The 19785-nt window shown below is 45.2% G+C and overlaps 2 protein-coding genes across 8 annotated transcripts; both read right to left on the bottom strand.

The window, feature by feature from the left end:
* Positions 1-70: 70 nt before the first annotated feature.
* On the bottom strand, positions 71-15275 carry LOC135948112 (diacylglycerol kinase theta). 7 transcript variants are annotated; one of them, XM_065497194.1, is made up of 20 exons: positions 14014-15275; positions 9358-9437; positions 9189-9291; positions 8683-8903; positions 8467-8623; positions 7960-7998; positions 7708-7884; positions 7394-7528; positions 7027-7144; positions 6761-6951; positions 6495-6707; positions 6297-6431; positions 6066-6240; positions 5861-6009; positions 5624-5803; positions 4973-5102; positions 4760-4915; positions 4553-4709; positions 4392-4499; positions 71-3227 (listed from the first exon to the last, which is right to left on the bottom strand). In XM_065497194.1, the coding sequence occupies exons 1-20, from the start codon at positions 14159-14161 to the stop codon at positions 3033-3035; spliced, it is 2967 nt and encodes a 988-aa protein (XP_065353266.1). In that variant the 5' UTR covers positions 14162-15275; the 3' UTR covers positions 71-3032. The 7 variants fall into 7 exon arrangements, with proteins under 7 accessions (XP_065353266.1, XP_065353263.1, XP_065353268.1 ...); XM_065497191.1 differs by having other exon boundaries at positions 4973-5159; positions 14014-15274; XM_065497195.1 differs by having other exon boundaries at positions 3084-4086; positions 4973-5159.
* Positions 15276-15670: 395 nt separating this feature from the next.
* On the bottom strand, positions 15671-19593 carry LOC135948116 (zinc finger protein 665-like). Its single transcript, XM_065497216.1, has 9 exons — positions 19401-19593; positions 19221-19343; positions 18971-19164; positions 18756-18910; positions 17568-17768; positions 17344-17511; positions 17185-17293; positions 17048-17131; positions 15671-16502 (listed from the first exon to the last, which is right to left on the bottom strand). The coding sequence occupies exons 1-9, from the start codon at positions 19441-19443 to the stop codon at positions 16038-16040; spliced, it is 1542 nt and encodes a 513-aa protein (XP_065353288.1). The 5' UTR covers positions 19444-19593; the 3' UTR covers positions 15671-16037.
* Between the last annotated feature and the right edge of the window lie 192 nt (positions 19594-19785).

The raw sequence follows: 19785 nt of genomic DNA, 5'->3' as shown, positions 1-19785 counted from the left end.
TCTTCTTACAAGGGAAGCCGACAAAATATTTTTCTCGCGCTTGGAATAAACAGGAGAAAATGAGAAACCATTTTAATGAACATTTTTTATTTTTTATTTGTTTTTTATTGTATTTTGCTGCTTTTGTATAGCAACAAATTTAAATTTATATATAGATATACATAGTTTTAGAACATGTATACATTTAAACACATTGAAATGTTTCAAGAGAGATCTTTTTATTGCTAAGTAAGCTTGTCGGGTTTTTGTCCTCAAAATAATACAAAATATGTTTTCAAAGCAAAGAGTGCGCATGATTTGATGCTTTCAAGTGTTTGAATGAAGTTTTACAAACGGCGTGTGTTTTTCTGATATTCGTCAAATATATTTGGTAAATCGTTAAGGGGGAAGATTTTGATAAAACACTTTGGCTAGAGAGAGTGTGTGTTTGTGAGTGTCACAACGTGGTCTTAAATCTTTTGCTTCTTTTCTTCGGAGGAGGAGGAGGTGGAGGAGGAGGAGGTGGAGGAGGAGGAGAAATATAGATTTGTTGTTTGTTGGTTGGTTGGTTGGTTGGTTTGTTTGTTTGTTTTCAGTATCTATGTGGTGAGGAGGATAACAGCAGATATACATTTCATAATTGAGATACTATGTTCCTAGAATGTTTTGCATGATCTACTTATAATATAATGATTTATTAGCAACATTTGATTTTTTTTGTATCTCAGCCAATGTCGCCGCCGAACACGCGTCCGGGCCCGTCGGGGGCGCGTCCCGCCGTCAACGTGGTCGGGCCGCGCCCTCCACTCGGCGCTCCGAACCGGCGGCTTGTGTTCTCAAAGGCCAAAGTACGTATTTTGTCGAAATCCCTCTTGTCCCACTTGAGCACTGGATGGAAACCGTGCCGGAGTGGCGCGGCGGCGCCGCGCCGTGCGGCCGACGCCGACCCACCCCGCGTCGGACACCCCTGTGCGAGGAATTCAGACACTGAGCCCCTTACGTAACATGGCCTTTGGGAAACGGCAAACCTTACTTTCACGCCACAGGGTCTGTGACCTTCAAGGTTTAGCCACTTTGTCATCAGCCGGGTCTTTTGGAAACCACAGTTTATACATATACATGCGTTGCAAACACGTTCTTAGCTATCCGCCGGGCCGGCGCGAACTTCCTGCGACGTGTCGGCGGACCGTGCCCGCGGACGCGGCCACGGCCGGCCCTCCGAGGAACAACCGCCGGTCCGCGCAGAAACGCAAAATTTCGACCCGAGCTGAATCGATTTTCTCAACCAAGCGTTTTGACATTTTTATTTGATTTTCGTGCTTTTTATCGTTTTTTTTTTCATTTTTTTCTGGTTCCCCGTTGAAATTAAACGCTAGTTCGATCCACTGAATGAAATCGTAATAAATGCAGTACAAAGTAAATGGCGGGAACCGTTTCTTATAATTCGTTGGAAAGAACGCGCTCGGCGCCGACCACCGCGTCGGCGTCGGCCAAACGAATAAACAGCAGATTTCACAGGGAGCGGAACAGTCGACGAGCAAATGAACGATCGACAAATGGAACACAATAAAATTAAAGGCACTACCAACCGAATGCGAATCTCCCTGCAAAATTTTTGATTGATCTGTTCAGGATGGCGAGAGATCAATTCTCTATCTTGGTTTGTTTTTGTGCGCACCGTTTCGCCCGCTTCTCGTCCGTCTCGTCGGCCGTCCGTCAAAAAATTTGAAAACGTTTTTTCCACACTGAGCCAATTTTTCGGGACGCGCTATAAGGTGGACTCGAAGGGAAACAGCCGCACACATCGTGTTAGTTTTTGTTGTTGTTGTTTTTGTTGCGTGTGCGTTCGACTTTTTGAATTGTTGCAGTGTTTCCATGCACCACGAGTTTTGAAAATCATCGTAAAGCACAGTTAGATAACAATCAGACGACATTTAAAATCATTTAATGCACTGACTTAGTAAGATTAAGCCGCTGCGGCGTAAGAATATAGAATGCTGCGATGTAGTGTCGTGTGTGTTTGTGTGTGTGTTTGTGTTTTTCTTTCTCGTTTCGAACAGTACATATTTTGCCCGCCAACTGGGTCAATACTCTCGTTTTCATTCATTTAATCCTCGTGGATGTATGTATATCTTTTTAATTAATTAAGTAAGTAATAATATCTCTTCTTTGCGATATTGTAACATGGCTGGTGTTCAATCACTGCTCGAACAATGATCAATTTCAACTCTAACATTTAAAGGAATTGCTCTATGTAACAATGATTCAAATAATGTTTACGTCCTTTAAGCTGACTCTGCTCCACCTTCGGGACTAAAGCCTCGCGCTCGTTTCAAATTGGGTTTTTCTTTTGTTCACAAGATATCCGTATTATTGTTACTTTCTTTCTTTCTTTCTTTCTTTCTTCTTGTTAGCGCGCGTTAACAATAACTTTTATATTTCTATGCGGATAGACATTAATTAATATTCTTTGCCATTCACGAATTTTTACTCTCTGGCGGGGGGTTATATAATTTAAGGTAAACAGAGTCACAACCTTGTTTTACGTTTTTTCCCATTAGACTATGAAAAAGCAATCACCTCGGTTATTTTTAACAAAATAAATATTCATTTCGCTCGATAAACATTTTCTTTTGTATTGAGTAAAGAGTGTGTGTTTTTTTGTGTGTGTTTGCGTGTTTGTTGTGTGTAAGGTTCTTTGCTCAACGGTTAATCTTCATATTTGGCACACTTTTACAATAATAAGCTTTTCGATAATGCCTTAGAACAATTTCTCGCGCGTGTGTCTGTGTGTTTGGCAATTCGCTTGGATTCCGATAAATAATCCTGGGGGGAATATAATTTCTGCTGCTTACTACGACAATCAAATCTTTGCGATCCACTGAAAAAATCCGTCTCACGTTCGTTTCTTTCTCGTCGGGTCCGGTCACTCGCATACAAATAAAAATAACTGCTCTTGGCCGCGCTTTTTAAGTCAGCTTCGTCGTTTCATCACCACTTTTCATTCAATTTGCTCATCATTCGTGTTGCATTCATCACATGCGACAGTCGTCTCAGAAGTTCGTGTTGTTCAGGCTGCTGTCGTCCTCGAAGAGGGTGGCCTGCGACAGGGTGCCGCCGGTGGCGTGCGGACTGGCCTGCACCGGCGACGCGCCCGGCTTGTGCACGGTGTAGGGCGCCGAGACCAGCATGGAGGGCTCGGTGTTGCGCCGCTTGATCTTGCCCTTGGTCTTCTTGAGCATCGTGGCCTAGCATTTGATAGGGTGCGGACAGAGGATCGACAATATAAGGCAGGATAGAAGGGTTCCAGGGCGCAAAATAAGGTCGAAAAAGAACCAAAAATCATAAAAAATACGGTAGTTTCGGTCGTCGGAACGAGTAACATGTTATAACACAGTTAACCAAAGCGATGTGAAAACGAAAACGTAAGGTTGTGGGTGAGAAAGACAAATAACAGCAGTGATTACTATCTTGGTTCATAATGTCACATACATGTGTCAAATAATTCAATCGTTTGATTTAAGTTAAGTGTGTTAGATCGGTGGAACTATATATCAGAGCCAAAATAAGATGCTGAGAGATGATTAGTACACACGGTCAGGTGGGTCGAAAATAATCCTTATTTTGGCTACGCGCATTCCGGTTTTATTTGTGATGATTAGAGTGTGAGTTTGTTTCAGAGACACGCACATTTTGCAGGTAATCAAACACATCGCAATGTGTGCGCTGAGCAGCTGCAGCTTTCAACGCAAGATTGCAAATGGGGGGACAGTGGGGGCGGGGGGTGACTTCTAGATCCAAGGGTGAGTGCAAGTTGATGAGACTCTCAAAGGGAAATATTATATGTATAATACGCATTCAAGTGAACAAGGGACGCAAATGCAGTGCACATCTAGTGAAAAAAGAGGCAAAACTCGATGCACAAGGCGAGAAAGAATGAAGAGGAGTTCAAATCAATGAACAGTAAGAGGAAAAGAAATTGTGTTCTTGGGAGAACGAATACATGGATCAGTCATTGGCAGGACTGGCAGCTATGTTGGCAGGAAGAGGGGCGATTGAGGGTTCAGTGTTTCTGCGTTTGACTTTGGTTTTCTTCAGCATGGTAGCCTTTAAAAAACAGGTCGAAAAATTTATTATGCCTTGAAATCATGAGATGGAGAGAGAGAGAAAGAGAACACAAGTTTGTGAGAATTTGATAGCATGTAAAGTGATCAAAAAAGTAGTTGAAAAGCTGAGATTCGCAATAGAAGTATATTGATACCGTGCTAGAAAATTCAAAGGTATAGCCAAGGAACTATAATACAAGATTCTTGAGATCGTCTTAACACTCATTCCCGAGTTAGTCAGTCAGTCAGTGACTTGAGAAAGTAGTAAAAGTAATGTACAAAATTTGCACTCGAGACGAAACCTACCTTGAGTGCTGACTTGAGCACGACCACGTCGCCTGGACTCTGGATCCACGGCTCGCCATCCACTTGGACAGGAATGTCCGAATGCAAATGAATTTTGATGTGTCCACCCTGAGCACGGCCGAGATCAGCTAACAAGTGCCATAGATTACTATTACCAGTACCTGTGCGATCCTGAGGGCCGATCGAAAGCCTGATTGGATTTGACCCAGGTGGACGACACCCGTGACACCAACCACTTCCAGCATTCCGTCCCAGTGATTAGGCTTTGAAAATTGGTCCTCCTTCTCAGGACCCCAAGGATTAGCTCCAGAGCCCCAGCTGAAATGCGACACATCGAGACAGTTCGAGGTGATAAAAGTGCATCTTGCCTTAAAATGTTCAGAATTATGATTCCCTCCACCTGAGGCAGCTCCACTAACTTCCCGTCGACCTCTAAGCGTATTTCTTTATGCAGTTCCTTGCACATTTTTCTGCCGACCATTTTGCGCAGACCCATTTTCACGTAGACCCCTTTGTTGTGCAATCTGAGAGTGATAAAAAGTGAGCAAACGGCCATGGCCAGGGGATAAGAAAATCTAGACCTGCTGTTGAACTTGTTGGGATTTTCCTCTCTTGCGTTATGGAAATCCAAACACAAGTCGGCGTCAATGCCAATACCAAAGTAATTGTTCATGACGAAAATTTGAGTGTTATCCTCGCTGGTTGAGCCGGCTGTAAGAAATCGTTGACTCAACGTAAATGGCGTCTGTGACACCTTGGCGGCGGCTGCTGCTAGGACAAAGGTAAAAAGAAAGCAGGCAGGTAAAATATCAAGGCTAGCAAAAAGGAGAGCTAATAGTATTTCAGCATGCATCAAGGATTTTTTTTCGTCTCAATTTGTAATGTCGATATGAAAGCATTTTTGTGCTCTCGTATTTACACTTAGTTTCTAATCGGAGACGCGTTTTCAAAATGTTTCTATATAATTTTGAAAAGTTTTTGGTAGAAACTAAGCGCCTTTTTGTGAGAAATGTTTTTGCGATTTCATGCTCTCATGAGATTAGGAAAATCGGAGCGAGAAAAGGTGAAGCGGGTGTCTAATTGTTTTTATTAATTTGAAAAGCTGCATGATAGAGGAAAAGAGAGAAAATAGCGCTCTCGTTTCTAAAAATCCGCAATTGGAAGCCAATCAAATAACGCATGATCATGCTGAAGTCGAATTTATTGCACCCTGAACCCGCGAGCCCACGAACCTGTTGAGTTAGCGATCTGTTGCAGCTTGCTATCGTCCGCCTTGTCCTCCGGATGGAACACCACCGTCCACCTGTCCAGTCGGATCTCCTCGGCGTCGATAACATCTCGCAGCAAGTTCATCGGGTCTTCCCCTCCTGCTAGTCCGGGTCCCCAACGTAAAACTCTGGCCAAGTCGTTGCCTGCGGCCGGCACAAACGGGTTAGACTAAACCGCTACACTGCGGGGTCGCGCTTTACCTGTGCCCAAGGGTACTATCGCGCACGCGGGCGACGAACACTGCGAGTCCTGGCCGACGTTGTCCAGGCACTGCAACACCCACCCGATGGTGCCGTCGCCGCCGCAAACCAGGATTCGGTAGTCTTTGATATGCCGGAACACGTACAGCCTGAAATTCACAAAATTGTATTCGCATGGTTCGCCCTCTCTCCATTTTTCGTTTACCCTGGAAGAGGGCCACCATTGTCCAGGTCAAACACCTGGTACGGGTTCAAAAGCTTTCTAAAACTGGTGATCAGTTCCAAGCCTTGGCAGCCTCCTGATTTGACGTTAACAAAAACTAGAAGAGGAGTAACTCCGGCAGGTACCATGGAGGGTTCGATATTTGGAAGCAACATGACTGCGGGCACGAGCAAATTATTGGATAAATATAAATTAATTGCCGAATGGCCTCACCTAGGAGGTGTTTATCCTCAAACACTGACTCTCTTAAGATGTACAAAGCGCGCACTGCCTTGTTGGCATCCTCGTAAGTTATCACCATTGATCCATACTCGTAATAAATTGGTCCTATGCTGTTGAACTTGTTTTCTGCGAACGCAAACGGATGGTGAGTGGAACGGCGAAATAACAAACACAAAAACAATAGCACACCTTTGCCTAAAAAGTCTGTAAGGACGTTTTCGTAGTTGCGCTGAGATAAGTTAGGCGGCAGGTTTCCCACAAAGAGTGCCAAATTGGGACCGTGTGGATCTTGTCTGAGCTGCAGGTAGAAGCGCATCAGCTCCATTTGCCTGATGGAGTCCTTGCCCAGCTGACGCAGGATCAGCCAAGGTCTTTGGTCCTCGTCCAGCACCCGCTCTGAAACTGAAACGCGACGCGTGAATCCGCCGTTTCCATCCTCCACGGCTCCGGCTTACCTCCGCGGTCCAACAAAACTTCGCTCATCCTGAAGTCTTCACTGTTGGCGTCTCCGAGCCCAAACGCGTCCATGGCCATTTTCGTCAGCTCGGCCACAGTGGTGTCGCAGTTGATCTTGACCGTGCACCACTGCTGTTGGACGTCTTGCAGTCTTCCAGGGTAAATGCGAACCTCGCCCTCCTCGCGATCTCTGCACACACACACACGCGCGCGCGAAAGTTTCAATTAATAATTGGCTCGTTTCGGGGGGGATCGCAGCACAGACCTCCCTCTCAAGAAAACGGCAGGCCTCTTTCCCTCTTTTCTGTGAAGGGCTTGAACCGGGTGCGGATCGCAAAGCTCCACCTCATCAGTAGCGTACGCATCAGTCATAAAGAAATGAGCTGCAAATTCATCCGGCCGTTAACGATTTGGTAATTTAAAGCGACGGAGACGGGATGAGTCAGAACGAGGGCATGCTTATTTAAAGAAAATTGGAGTCCATTGTTGGGATCTGCAGCGGCGGGTCAAAGTAATGTCTCGGGGCAGTATTTTTTTTATTTTTATCATTTTTATTCTACTTTGGCAAATGCATATCGGGAATGTAGGACAGCGCGAGATCAGTGCAGTGGAATACTTAAGGATCGTCATACATGGGTCTCGGAGGAGATGAAAGGCTCTGAGCGCAGCTGCCAACACTTGGGCACAACTGGCTGATCGAGATACAGAAATTACGCGAAACAAGCGTCGGCGCATCGAGTTGTTTCCGTCGTAAACCTTTATCACCTCTGCAACATATTAGTGTAATTATTACTCGGCCTCTTGTTTAGTATGTCGTGTGTGTCCGCCAGCTCGACTTTCAGACTTTCGTTTAAAGCCAGTCGCGGTTTAACGGTTGCTCAGTTTAGCATTGTGCAGCAGCGTTATATTTGCATCTGGGCAAAAGCACGCGGCCCGTTTGTCTCACCTTCGTCCTTCTCATCCTTCTCCTTGACCATCTTCTGGCTGGCCGACGAGCTGCTGCCGCCCGAGCCGCTGCCGCCGCTGCCCCCAGAGGAATTTCCGCCACTGATCGGCACGCCGGCAGAATCCTCCTCGCGGTATCTCGTGTCTCCGGAGCTGAATTCCTCTGATATGCTTCGAGCTAAAATGAGCGACAAAAGACCGGTTTTTCACTTTTGGTACTCGCCTATCGTAGCTGCGTTCCTGAGCTCCTTACCCAAAATCCTAAATGCGAGAGTGCTACCAAGAACGAATCCTGAAAATTTCAGCCAGATTGAATGAATGATGTAATTTTGGATTTCTCAAGAAACGGACTGAAGAAGACTAACGAAGAAGCATCGTTTTAGGAGGGTTGGTGGGATGCCTTTTCGTTATCGATCCGTTTTCGGCAGGCAAAATTACATTCCTTATACGATTTGTGTCTAGAAGTTTGAGTTTTCAGGATTTAGTCTTGGTCAGCAACTCACTACCAGTCTTTGGATTTTAGGCAGGGAGCTCGCATACAAGGAGTTTTACTGTTTGTTTAGCTCGGATTTTATGGCGTTCAAATGTTACATGCAGATAGAGAGTGAAACGCCAGCTACTATACGAGAAGTCGGTGCGAAAGATAGATAGAACAGACCGAGAAACGCTACAGAAGATGTCACACAGTAGATGATCAGATGAGAAGAGTGTGGTGCTGTACAAATGAAATTCGCTCTGAATATAATTGATCAAGACTTACGCGACAGCGTCTCCTTGCGCCGCACCTGCACCCCGATGATGGCTTCCATGGGCACCTCGGTGCGCGGAATGCTGACCGCGTGCGGCGGCAGGTAGATGGGCTGCAGCACGCCGAAGTTGCAATCCGGAGGAACATTCCTGTGGCACAACGCATGGCACTGCAACACACCAGACATTTAGCCGCCTGCTCGTTTTCGCCCTCGATCGCACCACTCACCGTCATTCCACACCACTCGCAGCGCATCCCCGCCAGACACTCGGCGCTCCAGCAGGTCTTCTTGCACAGAGCGCACTTGGCGTTGCTCGGCAGGTTGCCTTCCCGCCAGTGGTGCAGGTGGCGCACGTCCACCAGCGACACCCCTGGCAAGTAGGTCGCATTTTGCTTGCAGTCGGCTGTCGCGAAGTCTTGACACTCCGCGTGAACAAAGTACTCGCAGACTGTGAAAAGAGTGAGCGTTAATTCCAATTTTGGCACAAAACAGGAAAATATTAGAGGTCTCAGCCAGCCGCAGGTGAAAAAGGGTCAAAAATTAAAATTATAAAATGTTTTCCGTTTCAGCACTATCAAACTTCACGTTTATAACATTGTCAGCCGCGCCAGCCGCCGCCTTAAATCTCGCGGCTGAGACCTCTAAAAACCACTTAAAGATTGTGCAACCGGCACGACGGCTGTGTCGAACCGGTTGCCTACATGCGAAAGCAGCAGGCGTTTCAAATACTCACTCTCGCAGTGCAGGGAAAGCGAATCCTCGAGTCTCTTGCGGCACACATTGCAGAACTTGCGCTTGTGATGCACCTGTTCCGACCAACAATGCGCCACAGGGTTCTGCAAATTGGACACAGGGGTGAGGCGGTGCTCACGACAAACAGAACAACCACAAAAAAAACTCACCTTGATGATAGAAGCAGCGATGCTGGAGCACGGGCTGACCACTGTTTTAAGGCAGCGATCGTGAACAACAAAGTTGCAAGCTGTAACAGCAAAGAAAAGAAATAATCAATTTTTGGTCGGCACAAAAGTCGAATCGGGAAATTATTAATTTGCGGAAAGGATTTTTTTCTTTCTTTCTTGTCCGTCTGCATGTATGCGGCAGACAAAAAGACTTTTTCGTCTTTTGTTCTGTTCTTTGATGCATCATAAGTAGGACACGGGTGCATTACAGGTCGGATTGCACATTGACATTCTCATAATTATGGGAGTGACCACTATTCGATTTGCAATTTTTCTCCTTCGTCAAATGACGTATTCCTTTGATTGCATTTTGATTATCGGTGTTATGTTTTTAATCGAATAACATTATTTATATGTCGCAGCGTGAAAGAATTAGGGCATGTTTTCCGAGTAAAGAGAGAGGCGGTGCGGTGCCATGAATTCTGAAGTAGGAAACATTGAAACGCGAATGGGTTTTTGCAATCAAAAATGCGAGAGAGAGAGAGAGAGAGAGAGAGAGAGAGAGAGAGAGAGAGAGAGAGAGAGAGAGAGAGCGAGAGAGAGGCAGGGGATATGTTAAAATTAAGCATCACTGGGCGACTCTACACACCAGAATGGCGAACACGATCACAGCGCGAGCGCATCATTGACTTGGGATGTATGGAAAGGGTGGGAAAGGAGAGAGGGGCAGAGTGAGAGAGAGAGAGAGAGCGAGAGAGAGAGAGAGAGAGAGAGAGAGAGAGAGAGAGAGAGAGCAAAGGCAGCCTGCTATAAAGTATTGATCGGGGCCAGAGGACCAGGGTTATATGTGTGTGTTCCTTGCTTTACCAGAGCAGTAGCTATGCCTGCCTTTTCCGTCTATAGTACCACATAGGGAGATACACTTTGTGTGTGTATGTGTGAGTGAGTGTGTGTGCATGTGTGTGTGTGTGTGTGTGTGTGAACCATGAAGCTGCGCGCTCTCGTATTATGGGGTCATTGTAACGTTCCAGAAAATAATCTGTCATTTGAAAAATATCCATTTGTCTCTTTCTCATCGGGCTCTGCATTTCTTTCCCTGTTTGTTTGACACCGTTCAGAGGTGGCGAACGCGTTTGCGGTGCAGCTGTTGCGTCCAGCGGCTCGATTTCACGTTTATTTTAGGAAGTGTTGCTTGCACTTTATTGCAATAAATAGGACAAAATAGGCAAAGACAAATAATTTGTTTTAAGAGACGGGACACATTTTTTGATATATTTTTGGTTCATTTTTTAAACAGACGCAGGAAATCTATGGAAAAAAGCTATTACAATTTTGAGAAGTGTACCGTTTGGCGGTGAATATTACAAATCAATTTATTTTAGTAATATAAAACAATGATGCTTGCAGTGAAAGATTAATAGTTAACTTTCGAATGTTTGGTTTAAAAGCCCCTCTGAACAGTGGAAAGTTTTAATTTAAAATGTTCTGAAAAAGTTTTTAATGAGACATTTTTTCCATTTTTAAAGAAGCGGCTATTGATCGAGAAATATATACGTATTTTTTCATTCCAAGTGAAAAACATGATTGTCATTAGTTTTTTTTGTTATTTATAATTATTCGCATGTATTTATAGCAGAACTGTATCGGCGTATAAATGAAATTATTCATTTATTATTATTTATTATTCACTACACAATGAATCAGCCACTCACTAAAATAGTTTTATATACAAAAGTTATTTCGAAAAAACAGCGCAATTATTTATGTAAATTTGTTGGTATTGACTAAATAAAAAGGATGATAAAATGGTTTTATTTCAAATTAAAATTTAAATTGTATTAGAAAGCTCTAATGATTATTATATGTATATATGATCAAAGATCAAAGTAAATATTCATGGTAGAGGAGAATTAAATACTATGGAGCAAATCGATTCTTGAGGGTTGAATTAGGTTTAACAGCCGAATCTCTCCGTCGATAATTTAACATGACGGGTCGATAATCGTTCAAAAACGTAAACCCGTTACTTTGCCGGTATTTGGTGTGAACAAGAACGCAGGCTAGTTCACTCATTCTCTCTAATTGGTATTTTGACGAAACGATGGCAGCGCCATAGCGACAGCCAGCAGAAGCGAAAAAAGATCTGCCGTGTCATTTGACTCACTGTGGCGCTGCCGTCTCGATCTTAGTCTCCTGCGCTCTGATTGGTTTCCGGCGTTCTTCTGGCACTTTTGCTACGTTCAGACCAAATAACGCCAAACTAATGATTTTTCGGCCTGCCGTATCGAAATGCTTGACCTAATTCAACCCTCAGGAATCGATTATCACTGACAAAAATAAAATTGCAGTGCTAATTCAAGGGAATATTATTCGAGGTTCTTCAAACCACTCCTTTTCATTTTTTTTTAAATTATTGTTGCAATCGCCTAGACCGATTTGACTCTGAACAATGAACTGGCGCCAAAATCAAAAGCGCAAGTACGTAGCTTTAAAATATGGGCATTGTGTCATCTTTTTTGCCGCTTTAAAATTATAAACTCTGGACAGCAAATTAATATTTTTCATAAAAATAACAGTTGGATGACTGCTGATCATATGTGATAAGTACTGTTGCAAAATCAGCGCATAACACACAAATAAATAAGTTTAAGTAAAAGGGGCACAGATAATTTTATTTATTTCTCACAACTCTAGAAAAAATGTATTTCTTGATATGAAGTGGTTTGAATAACTTGAACAATTTTGCTGTCGCATTTTCTGAATGAAATTCTAAAATTCCAAGCCAAGAGATTATGTTGCTGTAATGAATGGTATTCTATCTAGCTCAAACAACGAAACTCGAGTCGCGACATAAATATGACACGTGCGTTTCATGGTTTTAAATAAATAAAAATACGCAGAGCAGCTGCAGGAAACGTAATTTCACGGATTCACAGCGCCACTCTAACTAACCTGGGCTATTTTTAGTTAAAAAGGTGTGGCGCTTATAATTTAGTCCACAACTCTTATCTAGTAAGTGTTATTGCAGCCAAATTAGTTAATTTGCATGGTAAGTAAATGCTGATCCTTTGATAATAATAAAATAACAATGTTTTCCTCAACAGTTCAAGTGACAAATGCAGCTTTTTATTGAGCAGTAGAAACGGGTCTTGGCAGTTAGTTGTGCAAGTTGTCGAATTTCCGCTGTTAAATGGCAAATCAGCGGCACACGCCGGGTTGCGGCCTGTCCGAAATCTGTTTTCAATTGGCCCGGCAGCAGTGGCGCTGCTTCATAACTCTGTCCCTCTCATCTCCGAAAATACTCTGCGGCTATTAGTCGGAGGGAAAAAATGTGCGTTCGGCAGTTAATCTGTATTAAAATGCTGAGCAAGGCCGGATGCCGGCGGGAGGGAGCGCAAGGCTGCGCGCGGGAGTGTGTCTTATTTTTGAGTAGCAACACAAACACGATGTAAATCCGTGCAAGGATGATTGTGACGTAAATCGGTCACCTTAATGGTGTACAGCGCGCGCGAGAGAGTGTATTTGCTATTCTGGATGGGGAACACGATGTGCAGCGCGCGCGAGAGCACGAGGAGGAGGCCCCGAGAGCCGTCGTCTATTGCATCGGTGAGCCGAGGCCTTGGCGCGAGAGAGAGAGAGAGAGAGAGAGAGAGAGAGAGAGAGAGAGAACGGGCGAGTGTACAATGTAACATTAGCCAGCAGCAGACGCAGAGTGCGCGCTGCTAAACGTGGGACAGAGCGGGGCAGGCAGCCAAGCACGAGGAACATTGATCGAGAGGCCACGGGTGCAAGAAGGGGGTGGTTGCGGGGTGGGATGAAGCACCGAGGTGACGTCACGAATTTCTCTCTGGCATATGAGGCAACAAATGCCTGCCTACTCAAAACTCGTCGTTCCCTTCTCGCGTTCCCGATTGCATTTTTGCATCACGCACCGATTTGAATTATTATTATTTTTTTTAAAAGGGCAAATTCAATAATATTTATGGCAATTTGTTGGAAAATGAAATTTTGGCCGATCGCGGAGGTTATAGAGTTGAGTGCGGACGGCAGTTTTGCATTCGAATATCCACGGAATCAGTGAATTGATCCGTTTTGCCGCTAAAGGGAGGAGCGTATCAAAGAGCTCTTTTGATAAAATCAATACCGAGAGAGAAAATAGTAACTCGAAATGAAAATGTTAAAATAGGTCACTAGGACTTTGAGTGCAGCTTTGTCCGCGACCAGGCACGCAATATATTTGTAAAATTTATCAAATCAAGCGATTGACTTTGCTCGTGTGTTTGCTTTCGGGTCTTTTCCGGAGGCATCAAAGATTAATTTGGCTCGATGGCAATCCGACCAAAAATTCTAGCTTACGCAGCAAATACGGGATCGTGGCAAAGCAAGGCCGGAAAATGGCTCGAATGCTCGAACATCTGCAACACCAGAGCCGCGCGCGAAAATCAATAATCAACAATTGGTCCTTGTGCAATCTGGATCGTGTCTACTTTTGCGCGAGCATTCGTTTTCCATTTGGCGGCGGTGGGCGCGGGCCGGGCCCCGTGGGTCCCGCGGCAGCGGCGGGGGGTATCGGGGCCGGCGGCCGAAATCGCAGCGTCCGGGGCACCACGCCCCTCGCGCCGCGCGCTAAAAGGGCCGTGTGCGTGTTTACCCTACCTTCGCAGATGTATCCCTGCTGGATGAGGCCCCATAGCATGTCAGTGCAGTGATGGCAATAAGTAGGCTTGTGAAAAGTCTTTTTGGTGAAAACGTGGCCGTTTGCATTTTGTGGACTTGACTCACTCGAACAATTAGTATTAGCCATGTTACATTACAGATTCCAGCATTTCCTTTTGGGTCAACTGTATCTCGTCGAGTGGGCCTGATTACTCGAATCAAAACCGATCGATCATCAAAAGAGTTTTTCGAGTTCGCAACTCAGGTTCGGCCGACGGTCCGCCGCCGCTGCTGCATCCAAATCGGCGCACTGCGTGTGTGTGTGTGTGTGTGTGTGTATGCGTATGTGTGTGTGTGTGTGTGTGTGTGTGAGAGAGTGTGTGTGTGTGTGTGGTGTGTGTGTGAGTGAGTGTGTGTATGTGTGTGCGAGTCGGCGAAAGCGATATAATCGGGCAGAGAAAAAGACAGTTTCGCCAGTGGTCCACAAAAACAGCACCAGGCCCAACCCTGAGGCGGTCTTGGGTCTCACTCAGGGGCGGCAGGTGCGCGAAGGAGCCGGAGCGAGCGAGTGTCTGTTTTCAAAGGTGGCGGCCGCTTAGGCGTTGGTCTCCCGGAAAGATGCGCTTTTCCGCTGAGGGCGTCGTTTCGTGTGCGAGCTGCCGCCGAAAATTAGGTGACATCGTCCGGTGCCCAAGAGTTAAGTAGAAACAGCGCACAGAAATGTTTGAAGGTTGGTGGCGAGTGGTGTTCCGCTTCCTCCATTTTGGTGTGCACTCTGCTCGGCCGGAGCGGCGGCGGCGGCGGTGGCGGCGGCGATGCAACGGCGGCGATCGCGAGCTGGCCTGCTGGCGGTCGTCAGAGTGGCATTATTTTCCTCAATCGCGGCGGCCTCACATTTTGCTGGACAACTCATCACCTACTGCTTTCGGGGACCGCTCTCACTCTGCAAGCACCCGCCGAGCCGCCCGTGGAACCGCCACCTTCTTTTCCTGCTCGCTGCGCGACCCGCACATTTTCCGCCTCCGAATCGACGCCAAAACTGGATTTCGAGCGGCTGGCCGAGCTCTCGCGACTCCGAAGCACCTTCCTCTTGCACCTCACAAGTCCCCGGTCCCTTCCTCCCTCAGGGAACTAGCTGATTTTGGGCTCAATTTCAGAGCTGTGCCGCTCCACTCCACTCTAGTAAGCACCAACTCTCTCTCTCTCTCTTCACTCCAGATCTGTAGAGCTCCAGTTTTCGACCCTCCCCTCCTACAATGTAGTGCGCGCTCGCTCGCTCTCTCTCTCTCCATCCGTCTTTCTCTTTTTAGCTGGGCTACAGCGCGCACTGCAATTCGCGCATAAAAATCTACCCCAATGAATTACACATCCACTCTGGATTAATTATAATTTTGCATACTCGCAGAACAATATCCGCGATCAATCTGGCCTTGGCTCGCAGCCTTTTGCGTCTTCCCGCTTTCCCAGAAAATGGAGCACCCCCCCGTTCGGCGGCCCGCAACAATAAACGGGCAGTGTTGCTGCTGCTCCTCTCTCGCGCTCCTCTCGCTTTGTTGCCTGCCTCAGCCTAGTTATGCAACCGGCTCGTTACATGTACCATACCGGTTGCATACCCTTTTAAGATTCGAGGAGTAATGGAGGAAAAAGTAATGACGACTTCTTTGTCAACCAATCTTTTTATTAGCGCAAAATATTTTTACCCTACCTTTCATATTTTCTATGGTACAAAAATTGAAAGCCTACCGCGTAACAAAATGAAAATAATACTGCCATTAGTGAGAATGAGAATTATCAATGCACAACACCTGAACTGAAGATCAACCTTACATGCATACTCAGTCATAAATCCGCTTCAGAGGCAGACGAAACTACGCAAATTGTTCATCAAAAGTGTCTTAAGCGCTATTGGTATACCAGGTGCAAAAATATATTTTTGTACAGCAAAAATATGTACAGATTTATGCCTCGCTGAGGAGTTTGGAATGTTTCAAGTGTGTCAGTCGTATACGGTAGCACGCGTATGGTCAGAGAGGCATTGCGTTGTAGTTCTCCTGGTAGGTTCCGTAGAGCTGCGAGTACAGAGGCACCACCTCCATGCCGCTCTGCACGGGATACATGATTTCGTTGGAGCTGCCCACCATGATCGAGGCCATGGCCGGCTCCTGCAGATCGGCGTCTTGAGGTGCGGCGGGCATCATCATTTGCATGGACGGAATGTACGAAGCGCCGAGACTCGGTGGGAGCACGACCGGATTTGCCTCCTTCTTGAGGTCACCGTGTGCTCCGGATGCTTTGGCGATCGGTTCCTCCTCGATCAACTCTTCCAGCTTTCTCTTCGTGTCGTGGTTGGCTAGTGATCCGCCCATTTTAGCGAATTCTTCTTTGTGCCGGCGCTTAGTGTGCTTCAAGTAGTTAGGGTAGTTGGTGAACGTTTTGGCGCAAAATTTGCATTTGAAGGGTCTGTCTCCAGTGTGAATGTTCTTGTGTTGCTGTGGATGAAACAAAAAATAGGTATAAGAATTGTTTGAAAGTAAATTTTAGCACGAATTGCATGGAATTACCTTAACGTGGCCTCAAATCGTTCCTAAAATTCCACTTTTAAAAACTTACGAAAAATTATCGGATTTAAAACTTTTCCAAGTGTTCTATTCAAAATTCCCTTGCAGAAAATAAGAACTTATTGTTAAACAACAATTTACCACGAGAAAAACTAAGGATTTTATCAGCATTCAGGATCTGTCCTGTTTTTTGCCATAAGTGCTGATCTGAGATCACTAGGAAAACTGACAATTATATATAGCTGGTTTTCCAAAACTAATATTTTTTCTGTTAAGCACGCCATGTCCAGATTTAAAGTTTTTCTGAATAGATTCTCGCCTTTCATCTGGCATCAACCTTTTAAGCTCTCAAACGGAATAAAGTTGCCAATTTTTCAGGATTTTTTAGGATTAATAGGTTCACTTCCCTAATGAGCGAATAAAAGGTTTTTCCGATTAAAAGGAACCCTCGTAAGGCTCATAACAATAAGCTGTACCTTCAGTTTGTTGTTGGAGAGAAATCCCTTTCCGCAGTAATTGCATTTGCAGGGTCTTTCAGACTTGTGAGTCATCAAGTGAACCTGGAAAATCACGAAATATAAGGGTGATATTATTTTCATGGCTCATTTTGTACCTTCAGGCAGCGCTCAGTCTTGTACATTTTGCCACAAATATCACACTTGAAAGGCCTATCATCACTGTGGAAGCTGCAATGCCGGTTCAAGTGCGACTTTTCCGCGAACCTGTCAGCAGAAATTGAGTTTTGCTCGGTTGAGGAGTGACGGATTAGTACCTTTTGCCACAAATGTCGCACGTGTACGGCTTTTCCCCGGTGTGGCCCTTCAGATGCTGCTGCATGTTGACCTTTTGGGTAAAAGTTTTGCCGCACAACTCGCACATGAAGCGTTTGCCCTGCTCGTGCACCGCCAAGTGCGCCTTCAGTCCAGAGCTTGTGAGCAATCTGACAAATAATCAATGGTGAGAATACTCTTGGACCACGCGACCAGCCGGAATTACACTTTGCCGCAGACGTTGCACGGCCACTCTTTGCCCAGGTAGGCCACCTTGTGCTTCTCCATGTGCAGCTTCAAACCTGGCTTTGTTCCGAATCCCTTGCCGCACGTTTCACATATGTACGGCTTGCTTTGATGATGTTTCGATTCTGTGTGCACTTTCAGCAGCGAGCGCACAGAGAAGCCCTTGTTGCAGAAGTTGCACCTGAAATTCAAATCAAAATTTACTCACAGACTTGATTATTAAAAAAAAGTAAGTGGCCTCTTGGACCCTCAGGGTTACTGTCCATCGAGGCGATGTAATTGACCAAAAGACAATACAAGCGAAGGCGGCATCAAAACCGCGTAAAAACAGTTCTCAGGTCGCGCGACCTGAGGAAGGTCGATATCAGACGGGATTGAAAAATCGTCACCAAGTATCGCCAAATATGCTCAAAATTACTGAAAAAGCATTAAAAACTGGGCTTGGAGCGGATCTCGGGTCGCGGGGTACCCTGTAAAAGGTCGATTGAGTACCGCAGGTCATAGCCCATCCCGAGACCTGTCTGATGAGGGGGCGTGGTCGACAATCGGACAACGGCCGAATTTTAATAAAAATAAAACCATTCATTTTTTAACAATTTCGACTTTTTCAAAAAATTGGCGGAAAAAATTATTAAAAACTCGAAAAATGATCTGATTTTGGTAAACCGCACACGGTGCATCGATTGGTACTGAAATAAGCACCGTGCGCCCTATAGGGCACCACCACCTGGACCCCGAAAACCACAGTTTGCAAGTGTCAAAAATTGCGTTTCTCAACTTTTTAGTTTTAACTCGGCTGCTATGGGTTGTAGAGTTAAAAACCAAGGCTGGTTAGAGTCGCCGTAAAATTTCGAGTTGAATGCACATAAATGCCGCCCCCACCCCCGCCAACGGCCGCATAATCTGCACTTCTATATTGATTTTGGTTTTCATTATTTATTTTTTAATTAACCTTTGGGCTAAACGTCAAATCTGACTTGTGAGAAAAATTTTCAAGCTCACATTTTTCAATTTAAATCAAATTTAAGGTCTTCACTGCGCTAAAAAAGAAACTAAACAATCTACGGAGGTTTAAATTGCTTTAAAAGCTTGAGAGCACAGGATAATTTTAATACTTCATTTTTCAGTGACCCTGATAAACTGATTGAGGGTTTGCTAATTTCCTTACTTGTATCTGCCTTCAGTAACATGTCGGTATCGATGAGATCTGAAGGTTGTGTAGTGGTCCATGACCTTGTTGCAGTAGGAACACTGGTATACTAACGCTTTTCCAGGGTGGTTTTCCGTGAAATGAGTTTCAAAACTAGGTCTGTTTGCGACCACCTTTGAATTGCGGAGAATTTAGATATTATTTTAAGTTTCAGATGAAGCCAAATTGCTTACAATGCCACAAATACCACACTTTATGCCCCAATTAGTCTTCCATTCGTCCTGAATTGGCTTTCTGTCCTGGTCAGGAGCTAACGGGTCGGACTCTTCTGTTGGACTGTCCTTGCTTGTTTCATTGTCATCGTGACTAATATTTAGTTTAGCTGCTATTTCAGATATGTCTATGTATTCACTCAAATGCTCAAATTCTGAAAGCGATTATTTGTGTAATATTCTGAACATTATGCTAAATTACAATACAAACCTTCATCCTCAGAGAAGTCAAAGCCGTCTGTGACGGTCAAATCTACTTCATTTTTAATTTCATCTCGCCCACCCTGGTTGTTAGTCAGGACCTTATTTTCTGCTGGAGTAAGACTCAGGTTAGCTGCAAGAATTATAATTTGTTTCTGCGAATCGCCCAAAGATCAAATAGAAAACGCACCATTTCCCGAGCCGATTACATCGCTTTTGCCAGCTTTGAGCATTTTGCCATCAGGGTATTCACGCCGAAGGACGGACAGAAATTTGGTGTCTTATTCCCGAGCGATACTTGCCGATGAGCATCATTGTTTACTTGCGACCATCAGACATTTCGGCTGCAGTGAAAAATCGTGGCTTGCGGCGCGGCGCGGCACGGCAACGCCGCCAAGCACAGCCTCAACGACGGTGCTGCCACCAACACGCTGACCTGCTAATTATCAGTAGCGGCGGGAACGAATTTCGGGATTGGAGACCCCATTGCTCGTACATCACAGGGCGGAGGCCAAGATTGCCACGAATCACGAATTCAACGAAATTCACACCAGAAATCAGTCTATAATAAAAGG

This window comes from Cloeon dipterum, chromosome 1 (assembly GCF_949628265.1).
Source record: "Cloeon dipterum chromosome 1, ieCloDipt1.1, whole genome shotgun sequence".
NCBI lineage: Eukaryota > Metazoa > Arthropoda > Insecta > Ephemeroptera > Baetidae > Cloeon > Cloeon dipterum.
This window is presented reverse-complemented; position numbering and strand designations above follow the sequence as displayed.